A 16,829-nucleotide genomic window follows, 5' to 3' on the forward strand; every position below is an offset into this window, starting at 1 on the left:
TCTGTAGATTTAGAAAGCTTTCCAACTAAGCCAACAAATAAAAAGTAGTAGCAGCTACAATGGTTCATGATAGATGATTATGCATTTTTAAATAAAGTATTATTTTCATTAAAATGTCTTATTTCTCACCTGCTTTCTGGAAAAGGTTTCAATGTAATTATCATACCTTTTAAAAATATTGTTTCCAATGAGAGGGAAGAAATCCAACGATCGGGTCTAAACTACAAAAACCTGTAATAAGTAACAGATGTAATTTGATCCGTATCTAAAATGGGATTTTTTGGGTATTTAAGCAAAGAAGTGCCAGATCCTGACTCCATTGAATAGTGCCTTCTTCCTTGAACAGATGAAAGGAGTGTTTGTGAAAGAATATGATTATCATTGTAAGGAACTGAAAATTGTATAAATCTGGCTAGAAAGAAAACTCATAGTTAATTTACCACTATGCAGCATTCAGTAATCTACAACTTTTTAAGCAACAGGCAGTACTCTAGGTCTGAAATCTTTTGAATACTTCGTGCAATGAGAATGAGAGTAGTTATATTTGGGAAATATTTCATACCTACAATTCTGGGATAACCTGAGAATAACCATCTCCAGTGCTGTTGTTTTCAGTCCCTCTTGATCAACACTCATGTGTACTGGAAATGAAATGCAACTATTATTCTCTTTATGTCCATGCTGTAAAAAATATATTATACAGTAGAATGCCTCACTGTCATTGCAGTAAATTAGAGACAGCTGCTTAACATCAGTTGTGTCTTTAAGGACTTTCTCTGCAGCAAAACATGTTTGCAATTTTGGTCACGTTCAGTATATAGCAGTTAAGTAGCTTTCTTCTGCTCCCAAAGCACAATTACAAAGCATTACGTGAGTGCTTCATATCACACCTCAGAACGCACCTTCAACTTAAAAAAAAAAAAATTTCAATGATGCTAATTTTAATGTAAATTAAAAACTGGAAATCCATAGCTTTATCTATAAGCTCCTATATGTATGGCTATACACACAAATACGTACATATATGGATAAGGATAAATCTCTCAGTCTTGTAGCTTTCTACTTCTGGAGTGGTTCTATCAAATAAATGTAATAATAAAGCTTTTTGGCCAGGAAAAAAGTAACAAGCTTACATGGAATTTCATTAAGACACAAAGCAATAAGTACCCACCCACGTGTGTGTCTCTTGCCTAGGCTCTCATGTTAATCAAGAGATTCAACCAATAAAGCCAAAGGATCCTGTAAAGCCATTCAGATGACCAGACAGAAGATGTTTATGTTACACTAAATTGACTTTATAGGTTCCCTTGACTATATGGACTAAGGATGGGATTCAGAATATCTGTTGTGATTTCAGAGACCCGAAGGTATCCTGCAGCAGCTGTTTCAGTAGGGTGAAGTTTTCTGTACATCCTCTTAGATAGGGGGTGTCTTCGATACCTTGAGACAAGTAAAATGGCACTAGAGGGCGACATATCTGTGCAGCTGAATCCTATCCTCCATTTCCACTCACTGTAACAAGAGCCAAGAAATGAAATGCATAAGGAAACAACCACCTGTAGACACCTAAAGGAAGATGTCTTAAACTAGAGTGGGACTCCATTTCAAAAGTCTAACCAGTTCGTAGTACACAAAATTTCCATCACCTTAGTTATCACCTGATTCTGCTCACACCTATCCATTGTCTACAAAGACGCAGGACTGAGTCAAAACTACAAGATTTATTTTGATCAAATTTATATAACGAGATTATTTGTTTCTCTATATGAGTATTTCTGTGGGGCACTTCAAAGAGAGACAAAGCCTTAGAAGTAATTTACTCTGAAGATACTCTCTTGAGAGATTCTCATTTCTGCATCTTAACTACTACTGTGTTTCCCACAGTTCTGAAACATTCAGATTACCACAAACTGTCATTAACGCGTGATCTATACCACCTTTGGGGTATTCCAGAATGGACACGATCCTACAGATGGTATTTATAGAGAAGCAAAAAGAATTGCATATTCTAGCAAGAATGTTGATATCTATGGATGTATTGAAAGAGGGGAAAAAAAAAAGGTAAATGTAAAAACAAAATCAAGTTAATAACTTACCAGTGCCATAATTACTTCCTCAAGGTTCTGATTTTGGTTACCCCTTGCATCAGCTCTTTAATTCCCTGCAGTGACTATTATTTCTTATTATCTTCTTAGAAAAAGTACAGTAATATTATCAGCTTCGTAGTCATCCATGTAATTCATAAGTCATGGGATTTCCAAGAAGTTTGGAAAGATCTAAGATCCAGAATACGTATTTCTAATGGATCACAATGGAGATTACAACAGAAGGAGGCTGAAATTGTCTCAAATACTGTATTATTTTAATTAACTTTTTTATCTAAAGGGCCAGAAAGTAGAATCACAGAATGGTTCGAGTTGGAAGGGACCTCAAAGATCATCTAGTTCCAACCCCCCTGCCATGGGCAGGGAAACCCTCCACTACACCAGGTTGCCCAAAGCCTCATCCAACCTGGCCTTGAACACTTCCAGGGATGGGGCATCTACAACTTCTCAGGGCAACCTGTTCCAGTGCCTCACCATCCTTTGAGTGAAAAACTTCTTCCTTAGATCTAATCTAAATCTCCCCTCTTTCAGTTTAAATCCACTGTCCCTTGTCCTATCACTACACGCCCTTGCAAAACGTCCCTCTCCAGCTTTCCTGTAGGCCCCCTTTAGGTACTGGAAGGCTGCAATAAGATCACCTCGGAGCCTTCTCTTCTCCAGGCTGAAGAGCCCCAACTCTCTCAGCCTGTCTGTATAGCAGAGGTGCTCCAGCCCTCGGATCATCTTTGTGGCCTCCTCTGGACTCGCTCCAGCAGCTCCATGTCCTTCTTGTGTAGTTTAACAAAAAAGTAGTTTATCAAAAGCTATTCTGACCACCTCCATAATGAAGGGTGAGGAACTGCAATCAAGTTATCCTTGTATTTGACTCAGTAAATTGTATTTGCACAAAGCATAAAGATACAGTAAAAATAAACCAGTTGGAGCTCATAATTCACCAAAAACCTCCATAAAAGCTCCTCTGCATGTACTAAAAAAAAAATCAGAATATAACTGCGAGGAAAAAATCTCTGCTAATTTTTTTTAAGTAATCACACAGCCGCTACAATTAATCTTTAGAATTATCAAATACTTACTAGTATGTAAGAGTATGATTGCTGCAGTTTTTTTTTTCTTTTTGAAAGCACTTACACAGTATACTAACTGCAGTATGTACAAACTACACCCTTAATGTACTACATTCCTGCTGCTTTTGAATTTCTGCCACAGTATTTAATGACACACAGCCCCTCTAGTCAGTAATTTAAGACAGGAAACAAAGAATATATTTTTCCATTTACAGCGGCTAAGGAAATTACACTACACCAGAGTCAGATTTGAGTGGATGCCTGCTCCTCTGGGCTCCACAGGGCAGCTTAGGGAATTGTTCTACCTCACCTAGAAGGGGCACAGCTTTATAGAATCATGGAATGGTTAGGGTTGGAAGGGACCTCAAATATCATCTAGCTCCAACCCCACTGCCATGGGCAGGGACACCCTCCAGTACACCAGGTTGCTCAAAGCCTCATCAGACCTGGCCTTGAACACTTCCAGGGATGGGGCATCTACAGCTTCTCTGGGCAACCTGTTCCACTGCCTCACCACCTTCAGAGTGAAAATTTCTTCCTTATATCTAATCTAAATCTGCCCTCTTTCAGTTTAAAGCCATCACCACCCCTTGTGTTATCACTACACGCCCTTGTAAAAAGTCCCTCTCCAGCTTTCCTGTAGGCCCCTTTTAAGTGCTGGAAGGCTGCTGTAAGATCACCCCGGGGCCTTCTCTTGTCTCACTCAGAAGGGGCACGGCTTTGCCAGCATCTCTTCTAGAGCACTGCCTCCCCATAGAGCTTCTACACAACACATTCCCACAGAGTAACGCCACGTATTTCCCCACTATGGCCTAGTGAAAAACCTCAGCGCGGAGCCAAGCCGAGCCCTCAGCACAGCCACTGAGCCGCCATGCCAGCCCAGAGCGCCGGCGCCGTGTGAGAGACTGCCTTGCCCCGCCCACTAGCGGGCTGACAGCCAACCAGAGGCGAGTGTGCCGTGCAGTGCCTCCTGCCATAGGCCAGCGGGGCGGCGCGGCAGCCAATCGGAGCGGTGCGTGTGAGGGCGGGCGGATCTCCCGCTGCAGGGAGCGCAGCTGTGGTGGTTACCGGAGAGAGGGGCGGGGGGTACGGGCGTGTCCCGGAGGGCTCAGCACCAGGAAGCCCAGTGAAATAGGTCACTGGGAAGTGGATCCTTGCACTAGTCAGCCGTGCTAGGGCGGTGATCTGACAGCACCACGCTGGAGACCTTCCCAATCCCTTTGCCGGGCACCTGGCCCAGCGCTGGTGATTAATTTAAGCTGCAATGACTTTTCCTGTAGCTCTGTTAATGTGTGGGCTGGTGGAGCGTACCTGGTAAGATGGTTTGTGAAAGTCACAGAATCACAGAACGTCCGGGATTGGAAGGGACCTCAAGGGATCATCTAGTCCAATCCCCCTGCCCGAGCAGGACCACCTAGATCAGATCACACAAGAATGCGTCCAGGCGGGTTCAGACATCTCCAGAGAAGCAGACTCCACAACCTCTCTGGACAGCCTGTTCCACTGTTCTGTTACCCTTACTGGGAAGAAGTTCTTCCTCATGTTTAAGCAGAACCTCTTATGTTCCAGCTTATATCCATTTCCCCTTGTTCTATCATTGGATGCCAGTGAGAAGAGCCTGGCTCCATCCTCATGACAGTCACCCTTTACATATTTATAAACATTCATGAGGTTCCCCCCTCAGTCTCCTCTTCTCCAAGCTTAAGAGACCCAGCTCCCTCAGCCTTTCCTCATAAGGGAGATGCTCCACTCCCTTAATCATCCTTGTGGCCCTGCGCTGGGCTCTCTCAAGCAGTTCCTTGTCCTTCTTGAACTGAGGGGCCCAGAGCTGTGTCAAAAAAATGTCGAAAAAAGAGAGAGTTTTGTTCTGGTTTATCTCCCGTGGTCAGGGAGGGTGTCACGTCTGTGCAGCACAACGTAAACTGACTGTGCCAAACTGCAGCGCAGAAGCTGACTGGTTTAGCTTGAATCAACTGGAAATGGAAGCGTGAGAAAAATAAGCCATTCTTAACGAAAAGGGCCACGTTCGCTGAGCCGTTTGCACTGAATTAATTTTATCAATTTAAGAACAACTATAATTAAATTGCTATGTTTATTTTTTTTGCATGCAGTGAGATTCGCTGAAAAATTTTCCAGTAGTAGTATTGCTCAGTGGAAAATCGGATCCTCACTGCGACAAATGTCCTTAAAGATATCTAATTTGTAAGTAAGGAGGTTAAATTTATCGAAAATTGCAGAGCTTTCTATGAAAGTCTTTGTGTTAATGTTTCTTAACATTTTTAATGGAGAGGGAGAAAATAGCTCAAGCAGCTTCTGCAGTTCTACCAAGGCAGATCCATCTGTCTGTAGCTTGTTACTGGCACTGCGTTTTCCTGTCACCAGATGTCACTCCAAGTCCACACAAGGCAGACAGCTTCCCTTTATTTCCATACCGTAAAAGATGTTCTGGCGCGGTCTTAAGACTTCCCTATCCATAGGTGCTACGTTTTACTTACCCAAAGACAAAAATATATTTATATACACCCCGCTTCTTTTAGAAGAAGTCTGTAGCAAGATAATTCTATGAGTCCAAATATGCTTTCCTGAATTAACATATCATAACAGGTACATAATGGAACAATTTGAAATTAAAAAGGGGACGTGAATGCTCTGAAAACTGTACACTTTCTAATTAAAGGAAAAAAAAAAAAACACCAAAACAATCATCTACTCTGAGCCTTCCTTCTCCTGAAAAATTTTATGTGATTTTTCTTAAGGGGAGTGTGTTCTGTTCCCTTTACACCAGGTCCTGCAAGAAAGAAGGTCTTGCGTAGCAAATGACTCTTTTCTTTCCTTTTTTACTGATATAGAATCTTAGGCACAACCTTCTCAGTAAATTGGTTTAGACATCTAGGCCAACTGATACCATTTTGTGATCTGTTTAATATTTTTAAAACAGCAATTGAATGAATAAGCTTTAAAACTGGACATCGCATGTGAATTCCGATATTCATTGTTAGTATCAGTAGCGAAATGCAACTGCTTTTGTTTATGAGCGTCTAATGGAATGACTCATTATTGGCAGTGAGGAAAGCCAAATGATCTAATTTGGGTATAGGGATTTCTGTTTGACTGGAAAGCACTCCTCTCTTATCAGAATGGAATTATTGTAAAAATCAACGCTATTATGCAAGGACTTTCTAGGTGACTGAAACATCTCAGAGTGACCTGCTGTGGCGGCCTAAAATCTGTGTGCGTAATATTCCTAATCTCTTCAACTGCTGCAAACATGCAGGGCAGCGTTACAGTATTAATCATTAACTCAGCTCATTAAGAACTAGATAATGTTAGTGCTAGATAATCTCATGTTGGTTTATAAAGCCATTAAAATGTGTATCTGCATATATAGTATTTTTAAAATGTCTGGCAGCAGTTGCTAGGTTTCTCTTTTAATGTAAAGGATTTTCAAACCTATCTCAGGCGGGGTTAATCATTTCAAGTGTGTTGCCTTTCACCTTCTGCTGTGGCATATTCTGCTCTAATTCTGCTAAAGCCTTTTAGTATAATTTGAAATCTTTTCATAGTGTAGTCAAAGCAACTGTTTAAGTGCTGATGGTGGTTTGCTGCTGTACATTTACTTTTGGAATTGTCCTTGCAGTTTTGCTGACTACCACAGAAACTTTTGAAACTGATGTTCATCAGATTCTTATGGATCACTGTGCATCATAGGCACGTGTTTCTGCCTTGTTGGTATTTTTACAGGCTAGTAGATTATTTAGTTTCACTGGCATTGTTAAACAGTCGTCATCGTATTTGTTTGTTTAAGGGTCTCCGTCCTTAAAATAATACTGTTTGTAATGCATTAGTGTTTTATCTAAAATAATTCCTGGCTATCTGAACTCTGGGTGGAAAAGATAATTTCCCAGCAGCTCTGGCTGTATCCTTCTGCCACAGAGTGTATGATGCAAAACGAATGTCAGTGCTGTGGGGCTCTGCTCCCTCTGCAGCTCACCTGATCTTAGAGACAACTGCTCACCATTTTTCTAGAGTGAGCTAAACAGAAGCATATAGATGAATATGTATGCCTGTGCTTTGTATTTTACATGGCTTTAGATCACCCGAAGTGCTGTATTTTCTCATTGCTGTAGATGACAGGCCATAAAAACTGAGGAGTGAACAGGCACTGGGCATCTATATGAAATTCCCTATTGAACAGGGCAAGCTGCTTCCTATATATTTGTCAATAACATTGGGAAGGAATACTGAGTTCATAGAATCATAGAATGGTTAGGGTTGGAAGGGACCTCAAAGATCATCTAGTTCCAACTCCCCTGCCATGGGCAGGGACACCCTCCACTACACCAGGTTGCCCAAAGCCTCATCCAACCTGGCCTTCAACATTTCCAGGGATGGGGCATCTACAACTTCTCTGGGCAACCTGTTCCAGTGCCTCACCACCCTCGGAGTCAAAAAATTTCTTCCTTAGATCTAATCTAAATCTCCCCTCTTTCAGTTTAAATCCATTGCCCCTTGTCCTGTCACTACATGCCCTTGTAAAAAGTCCCTCTCCAGCTTTCCTGTAGGCTCCCTTTAAGTACTGGAAGGCTGCTAGAAGATCACCCCGGAGCCTTCTCTTCTCCAGGCTGAACAGCCCCAACTCTCTCAGCCTGTCTTCATAGCAGAGGTGCTCCAGTCCTCGGATCACCTTCGTGGCCCTCCTCTGGACTCGCTCCAGCAGCTCCATGTCTTTCTTGTGCTGGGGACTCCAGAGGTGAACACAGTATTCCAGGTGGTGTCTCATGAGAGCCAAGCAGAGGGGCAGAATCCCCTCCCTCGACCTGCTGGCTATGCTTCTTTGGATCCAGCCCAGGATACGGTTGGCTTTCTGGGCTGCCAGCGCACATTGCCGGCTCAGTTATCTGAGATGACTGTGTCATGGGGATAGCTGTTGAAAGTCTCCTGTAAGGAGATAAAAAAAAACAAACTCAAACCAATAAACCTTGATTAGTGCTTCTAAAAATGGTAGGTAAGACATTACTTGTAGAATATTTTATTATTGCGGTAGCTTCTTCAGCCTGCTCTGGACTGGATGTCATGCTAACAGACAGAAATGAGCTCAGCATTGATCTATAAATTAGCAGTTGCCTAGTGACTCATGATCTTGGCACACTTGCTTTATGCAAACAAAAAATAGCACTATGCAGTAATGGGTATATGCCAATTTTTTGTTAGGGTCACTGTCCCAGAGCTTACAGCAATTTTTGACATAAATTTTGACAGGGAGAGTAAATTGAAAATGGAAAATGTCAGTGAAAGCAGAGAATTGTTCAGAAACCATCAGCTGGGTACCTACAAAAGGATGTTACTTAAAACACACTGCAAGGAAAAAAAAAACACGCACAAAAAATATGGCCCAAAACATATGAAAATAAGCAATGCAGCATAAAATAGAATTTTCAGGGCACATATTAAATGGATTAGAAATTGGCTTAAAAGCAGATCTTAAAATGGAAAAAAAATATGTTAATGATTATTAATCAACTTATCGAAGCTATCTAATAATTTTATTTGCCATGGTAACATAGGTCTCTGCCAGTTAAATCTCCAGATGGCATGGGCTTGTTGAGTAGTAAGTAATAAAGTTATGCCTACAAATTATTTAAATCACCTAATTAAATGGTGCTAGTCCAGCAATATGCACGTCGGTGCAGCTAAATGCAAGCTGATGCACTAGGGCTATATGGGCTACAGCCATATAGAGTCATCCGTAGCAAACTGCTTCGGCCTGAGCTCCCACTGGAGTGCTGTAGTTAAATTAACCAATGTGATCTACAGGTTTATCAAGCAGATGAACACAGAGGATAAGGCAGAGAAGGGATTTCTCTTTTATTTCTCTTTTGTATGCAGCACTACTAAAACAGCTCCTGTAATGGTGTGTTCATTTAAAGTGCCTTCACACTCCGGAGAAGGAGGCCACAAACTGAGCCATGGACTGGAAACCAAGCCTGATGACACACTGCTAACAGACCCTCACTGGTGAAAAGAAGGTTGAGACTGAGCTGAGCAGTAGTGTATAGATAGCTATGGAAAATTGCAGCCGATGGCAGAGGGCTTTGGAGTCTGACAGAGAAAGGTGCAGAGATATCCAGCTGTTGCTCACCAGCCTGGGCTGCGGCACCAGGGACGCTGTTGCATCTTCCGCAGCCAGGAGGAAATGGCCTGCCTCTTGTGGGCAGGATAGGTACCTTGAGTTGAGTAGTTAATTAGTAGTTCATCAGCTCAACTCAGTCCAGCTGGATAAGAATGATTAGTGCCATAATTCCCCCTTTTTGTTTTAGTATTTTTGTTTTCACAAAGGCCTTATGGGTGAGCAGAGACCCAGCCCATTCATCCAACTCCAGCACGCTTCCCTCCCGCGAATACCACGTCGGGGCTTGCAGCTTTACCTTCTTCTCCGAAGGACTCTCGCTTGAGCTCCCGGCTCCGGCGCTGGCTCCGGCTCTTTTGGCTCGGGCTCCTTAGGCTCAGGCTCTCGGCTCGGCGAGGGAGTCGGGGCTTCCCAGGGCTTTCCAGGGTCTCGTCAAGGTATCACGTCGGGGTCACCAGTTGTTGCTCACCAGCCTGGGCTGCGGCACCAGGGACGCTGTTGCATCTTCCGCAGCCAGGAGGAAATGGCCTGCCTCTTGTGGGCAGGATAGGTACCTTGAGTTGAGTAGTTAATTAGTAGTTCATCAGCTCAACTCAGTCCAGCTGGATAAGAATGATTAGTGCCATATCCAGCCACTGAAATTCTAAGTTGAACAGTGTATTTTTACATGGATGTAACGTACTGTCAGAGTTAGTTGGGGTGGCAGTTGTGTCAATGCCAAATTCTTCTGTACTGTTAATCTCGGTGCGATCTGACTTAGGCTAGAAACCAGCACCTGTGAAGTTTCATCCTGATGTTTCCATGGACAATCATGAGAAAGAAATTGCAAGATTTGCTTTTTATTAATTTCAACTTTATCCTTCCTTGTAATCTGTTGATAATATCCAATCCATTAAGTTCTTTACTATCTGTATTTTTCAGTGCTTATGAATGGTAAATAATTTCTCCAAGAGGGGGATCAAATTCTTCATGCTTTCTAATGAGGGCCTGCAGGTATAGGAATGTGAGTGTATTTCTCATCTTAGTGGTCGATATTTCCAATTTTTATAAAAACAAACTCTGCTTGCACCAGTACTTTGAAAAACATCAGTTTTTTTTTTTTTTTCTCCATCCCTTTTGTCTTTCTTTTCTTTCTATACATCAAGGATCTGAACAAGCTACACTGAAACAAAAGTAAATCTTCCATGGGACATGGTGTCATTACAGGTTCATGAAGTCACAAGGCAAGTACTTTTGGCTGTAATCTGCAAGCCATGTGTACTCCGATAGCTCCACTGAATCCCATGGAATGATGCTAGTTTTGTGCCTGCGGAAGGCCAGAACTGTTTCGTGGTCATAGTCCTGCCTGCTATTGGCTTTATTCTACACCCAGGACATTAAACCCAACCAGCAGAGTAGGTGTGGAAGAATCATTCCAGTCTTATGAAGCGTCCTTACGAATTGTCTTTTCCCAGAGGCTGGTTACACTGAGCTCAAGACCACTAGTTACAAAGTCGTAGGGAGAAGCAAACAAAAATATTCAAGAGAGTCCTTGAGCACGTGCTGCTGTCACACTGTAATGGCAGTTACCAGAGGTCTCTAGGAAACAGCAACTTCAAAAAGCACCACAGAAGTAACATTGGAACATTTTGTCTAATATCTGGGGCAAAAGAATTGCACTCAAAAGCAACAATGAAATGCAGTGAGAAGTTTTCACCTGCTTTTCTTTTCTTGCATTTTCCATGGTGACTAGCACATCTCTTTGTCTCTGAGGCACAATGGAAATTGAAAACCTGCTGGACTGGAACAAGTGCAGTCAGCTTTCCAGGATGAAATAATACCTTAATCGGTCTGTCTGCATGGATAAAAAGGGCCAAGCCCTATCGTCCCAGTCTGAGAGAGATGATGAGAAAAGCATCCTAGATCTAATATCAGCAAATCTTCTTTAAGCTATTTGTATCTTTTGATGAAGAGACCTATTAACATAATTCACAGAACAAGGATACTGCAAGACTTATGCATCAAAGCATTGTTTTGAGCATAGAATGGACTTTCTACATAACCAGCTTAAGCAAATCTTAAAAAAAAATATTTTTCTTCTCTTCAATTTCTTTTTTTATTGAACATTTTTTTCCTGAATCGTAGAAACAAGACTAGCAAGCACCTTTGAGAAGTTACCTAATTCACCCCTTAGCTCCAAGGCAGAATGGACTTTTTCCAAACCTTCCCTGTGTACTGTTTCTGTAACCTGTTTTAAAAGCCTCTGGTAATAGAAATTCCAAAACCAAAGAGTAATGGCAAATATTAGTCCCAATGAGCAGAGAAAGTTAGCGAGTGCAAGAGAAAATAGTGGTATGCTCAATGGCACTTTGGTATTATGTTACCTTTTAGATTTTGCTGTAGAAGAGCAAAAACCTGGATGTTTCAAAGGCTCAGCTGACTATGTCAGGAGCTTCCATCGAGTCTCTGAACTATTTATACAAATTTATATCCTTTTATATTGCATAAGATATACATTTCTGGTTCAAATTCCTGAACCGAAGATTGATAGCAGGAAATTAAATGAGTATGCTTTTGACTGAGTATTGTGACAGAGGAGAACCCCCCCAATTTTTAGTTTTGAACAGGTTAATGTAACAAACCCCCCTGAAACGTAAGTATCAAAACCCTCCAAAACATAAAGAAATTTTTGAAATCATGTAACAGGGAATCATATTTAGCTGTCACTAGGTTCCTACCATAAAAAAAGTTATAACACAGTATAAAGGACTCAAAAATACTAAAAATATAAATATTCTAAGTTAATATTCTGAATGAACAAGTTAATGAAACATTGTTATACTTTGGGCAAAATAAGACTGAGAAATGATCAACTTGTATTACTGTAAAACAGTTATTTTCAAGGAAAGATTTAAGACTCTCCGTTTGTGTTGTAGTTAATTTAAAAAAAAATAGTGAAGAATTCCTACCTAGTTTTGAGAACCACAATTGATGTATTTCTTTTGAAAAGACATAGCAAAAATGTGTCTTTAATTCTTCTGCTTGTATTGCCATAGGTAAGAATGTTCTAAGGCAGAAAGAAGATGTATGAGTTTCTGTTATGTCAGACTGCGGTCTGACAAGGTGAGATACTGATATTGCCAAAGCAAAGGAGAATTTCGAGAAGCCCAAGTGACTGACAGTAACTGAAAGACTGCACTCACATTTCTGGAAAATTATTTTAGAAATATGATACACCAAACTTTCTGAGCATAATATAGAAACTAGATACTCAGGACATGCTATTGTTTCATTTTTAGAGTGAGGAATATGTCTTTCTCTTTCTCTGATGCTTCTATTGGTTCTGTGACACCTGATGTCGAAAATTTCATGTACACACCATTTCCAGACCTTCATCTTACCACCTCTTTAATCATTTGTAAGAGTCACACCTGGTCCTGGATCTCCTTGCTCTGGAAAAAGAACAGGAAGTAAACCTTTCCCTGCTCCACTAACAAAAAGCAAACCAGAGAAAAAAAACCCCACAGAAACAGCAAAAATCACACGTAAGCCACATGGCCTAGGGCCAGTAAACATTCATTCCCAGAGTGGGGTAAATCATGGGAGGGTGTCTCATTAGAGAATTTCCAGCCAGTACAGCCAAGAAGACAATTTCTCCGTTAGGAGAAGACACACGAACACTGACAGCATCAGATGCTTTGCTTCTTGCAGAAAAAAAGGAAATCTGGCTCCCCGGAATGTTGATTACAGTACTGCATCATATTCTTGAGCACATCTTGGGCCAGCTGTGAGTCATATTATTTGTTTCACTAAATTAAAACCCTTGTAAGAAGCTCACCAGAGCAACAGTAGGAAAGGCTGGTTTGTTATCTACAGCAACACACACGTGCAAGCAGATAAAGTGCCTTCTGGGCTTAAGAGGGAGAGCAGACATAATGAAGACAGCTGATGAGACTTGTTTCTTGGTTGTGCTTCCCACAGACCAAATTAATTCCAACAGATGAGTAAGAGATGGAAAGACATGCTAATTAGCAGCTTTTTTTTTGTGAACCAGTTCTGTACTGCAGGATCTAATTAGCTTGCTAGATAAGGCGTATGTTGTCTGTGCTTTGAGAGACAAAGATGGCCAAGTTTCTGTTTCTCCAATCATAGAATCATAGAATCATAGAATGGTTAGGGCTGGAAGGGACCTTCGAAGGTCATCTAGTCCAACCCCCCTGCAAGGAACAGGGATATCTCCAACTAGATCAGGTTGCTCAGGGCCTTGTCCAACCTGGCCTTGAACGTCTCCAGGGATGGAGCATCCACCACCTCTCTGGGCAACCTGTTCCAGTGTTCTACCACTCTCATAGTAAAAAATTTTTTCCTAATATCCAACCTGAACCTACCTCCCTCTATTTTAAAACCATTACCCCTTGTCCTATCATAACTGGCCCTCCTGAACAGCCTCTCCCCATCTTTCCTGTAGGCCCCCTTGAGGTACTGGAAGACCGCTATAAGGTCACCCCGGAGCCTCCTCTTCTCCAGGCTGAACAGCCCCAACTCTTTCAGCCTGTCCTCATAGGAAAGGTGCTCCAGCCCTCTTATCATCTTCGTGGCCCTCCTCTGGACCCTCTCCAACTGGTCCATGTCCTTCTTATGTTGGGGGCTCCAGAACTGGACGCAGTACTCCAAGTGAGGTCTCACAAGGACAGAGTAGAGGGGGAGAATCACCTCCCTCGACCTGCTGGCCACACTCCTCTTGATGCAGCCCAGGACGCGGTTGGCCTTCTGGGCCGCAAGAGCACATTGCCGGCTCATATTGAGCTTCTCGTCCACCAGTACTCCCAAGTCCTTCTCCTCAGGGCTGCTCTCGATCCAATCACCACCCAGTCTGTATTTATGCCTGGGATTGCCACGACCCAGATGTAGGACCTTGCATTTGGCCTGGTTAAACTTCATGAGGTTGGTACGGGCCCACCTCTCCAGCCTGTCAAGGTCCCTCTGGATGGCATCCCTCCCTTCCAGTGTGTCAACGGCACCACACAGCTTGGTGTCATCGGCGAACTTGCTGAGGGTGCACTCCATGCCACTGTCCACGTCACCGACAAAGATGTTGAAGAGGGCCGGGCCCAACACGGACCCCTGAGGGACGCCACTCGTGACCGGTCTCCACTTGGACATTGAGCCGTTGACCACTACTCTCTGAGTGCGGCCATTGAGCCAATTCCTTATCCACCGAGTGGTCCATCCATCAAACCCATGACTCTCTAATTTAGAGAGAAGAATGTCGTGCGGGACAGTGTCAAAAGCTTTGCACAAGTCCAGGTAGATGACATCCATTGGTCGACCCTTGTCCACCGATGCTGTCACCCCATCGTAAAAGGCCACCAAGTTGGTCAGGCACGATCTGCCTTTGGTGAAGCCATGTTGGCTGTCACCCACCACCTCCTTGCTCTCCATGTGCCTTAGCATGGTTCCCAGGAGAATCTGCTCCATGACCTTGCCAGGCACAGAGGTGAGGCTGACCGGTCTGTAGTTGCCCGGGTCCTCCTTGTTCCCCTTTTTAAAAATGGGGGTTATGTTCCCTCTCTTCCAGTCATCGGGGACCTCGCCAGACCGCCACGACTTCTCGAATACAATAGCCAGTGGCTTGGCAACTTCATCCGCCAGTTCCTTCAGGACCCGCGGATGGATCTCATCAGGTCCCATGGACTTGTGCACCTTCAAGTTCCTCAGATGTTCTCGAACCTGGTCTTCAAGTACAGTGGGCGGTGGTTCATCCTCACAGTCCCTGCTAGTCAATACTAGGGTTATGTTCATGTATTTCCAATGCTTGAAAAGATCTGCTTCAGATTGATGAATATTTACTTATAGAGACCATATATACCCTCTAGATGATGACAGCCACCTTTTACTACAGCTCTGAGGAATTACACAGCACAATAGATTCCACAAGCATAGAGAAAGTAAAGAGAGCACAAAGCATTGGAAGTGATGGCCAAGACCATTAGACCAGAGTGATACGGGAAGAATCATGGTTGTGCGACAATAAACAGAGGGAGAACAGAGCTGGAGGAGTCTGGGGGGAACCACCACAGTAAGAGGAGAAAAGCCAAGAGAAATAGCCAAGATCCAATTGCTTTGCCTACAGTTTATATGTTGAAGGAAGAAAACAGGAAATATTTAATGGCAAACAAGGATGGAAAGAAAAGAGAAATCTAGAGAAAAAATATAAAAAAGAACATAGCTAGTTAAATTAAATTGTCTATGAGGATAAGATAATTTCCTGGGAAATATATGTGAGTAGCTGTTTGTATTACATCTCTGTAAATTTTTGGGAAAAAAGTGTGTATGATAAATAGTTGTGCTGGAAGAAATCGAGACCTCACTCTGCTGTTTGCAGCCCAACTCACCGGATTTACTACCATGACACATGTACTTTTAGAAATTTAAAGCCATGCTGGCAAGTAATTTCTTCCCAATTTTTATTCCTTAATTTGTGAATAATTAAGATGTTTGAAAACAATTAGGAAAATCATGAAGGAGGCTGAAATGCTAGTTCAGGGCCAAACTTGTACTAAATTTTGCATCAAGTCTGACCTCAGAAATACTCAGATATTTAAAGATACTGGAATGCTAAAATATTCACTGATTCATGACATCGATGAATAAGGCCAGAGAAGAAGCGCGTGGTACTGTATTACAGTAGTGGTAGCATGTAGTGAATAAAGCCTTGAGGACTGTCTTAGAATGTTTGGAAGACAAGCTCTGAGCCTCAAGACCACAAAAGTAGAGGACAGAGCTTAATTAATTTGTTACTGTTACTTGGCTTTGGTACCGGTCAACCACAAAGGGTGCATTAAAAAGGCCACCCAACACTCCAGCAGCTTCTCGCGGTGTGACAGATCTAGGACTGTGCTGCCACAGAGGTGATAAAGACAGGCTCGGCAGCAGCTTTTCTCTTCCAGAACTAGCTCACATTTCTAGGGAAGTACTGATCAAAATAGAGGGGAAAGAATGAGAAAGATGTTAAATTTGGCAATGATAATGAAACTCTGCATATTGAACTAGCATCAGGTTAGACTGATTCTCTTTTGCCAGGCAGATTTGATTGCTTTTTTAATAGAATTATAAAATGTAATGGAAAGAGAGAATCTAAAATCTGCCTTGTATTTGATGGAATGTGTATTTGAAACAGATACCTCTCGAAACTTAATTCGAGGGGATTTAGGTGGGGGTACTGTCGCTGGCAGAGTGGTAACACCTGTATGAGATCTGATAATGAAACTGACCGTTGATCAAGTGAAGGGAAGTCTTCAGTTTTCAAATAAAACACAAATCTCAGCTTACTGTTTCAACAAATATTAATGAAAGTATAACGTAGTGCTACCTCAATCAAATCAGTCACAGAGTATGCGGACAAATGCTGCTTCTGCTGCAGTGCCATGCTGTCTTCCTACCCAGATACATCCCGTGAGAGGAAACATCAAGCACAGTCCACACTGTCTTGATCTATTCCACTTAAAGTTACGGCAAAATTAATCTGCCTGCATGACCGTGTCCCTAGGGATT

At 42.4% G+C, this 16,829-nt stretch overlaps 1 protein-coding gene across 1 annotated transcript in view; it reads right to left on the reverse strand.

Annotated features, from left to right (window-relative positions):
• LRRC9 (leucine rich repeat containing 9) overlaps positions 1–4,931 on the reverse strand; it is a 66,059-nt gene extending 61,128 nt beyond the window's left edge. Inside the window, 3 exon segments of the mRNA XM_086613639.1 lie at positions 441–590; positions 592–681; positions 4,887–4,931. Coding sequence (XP_086469765.1) covers positions 441–590; positions 592–681; positions 4,887–4,931 — 285 coding nt within the window.
• Positions 4,932–16,829: the final 11,898 nt, after the last annotated feature.

This window comes from Tauraco erythrolophus, chromosome 6 (genome assembly GCF_009769465.1).
Source record: "Tauraco erythrolophus isolate bTauEry1 chromosome 6, bTauEry1.pri, whole genome shotgun sequence".
In the NCBI taxonomy this organism is placed as follows: domain Eukaryota; kingdom Metazoa; phylum Chordata; class Aves; order Musophagiformes; family Musophagidae; genus Tauraco; species Tauraco erythrolophus.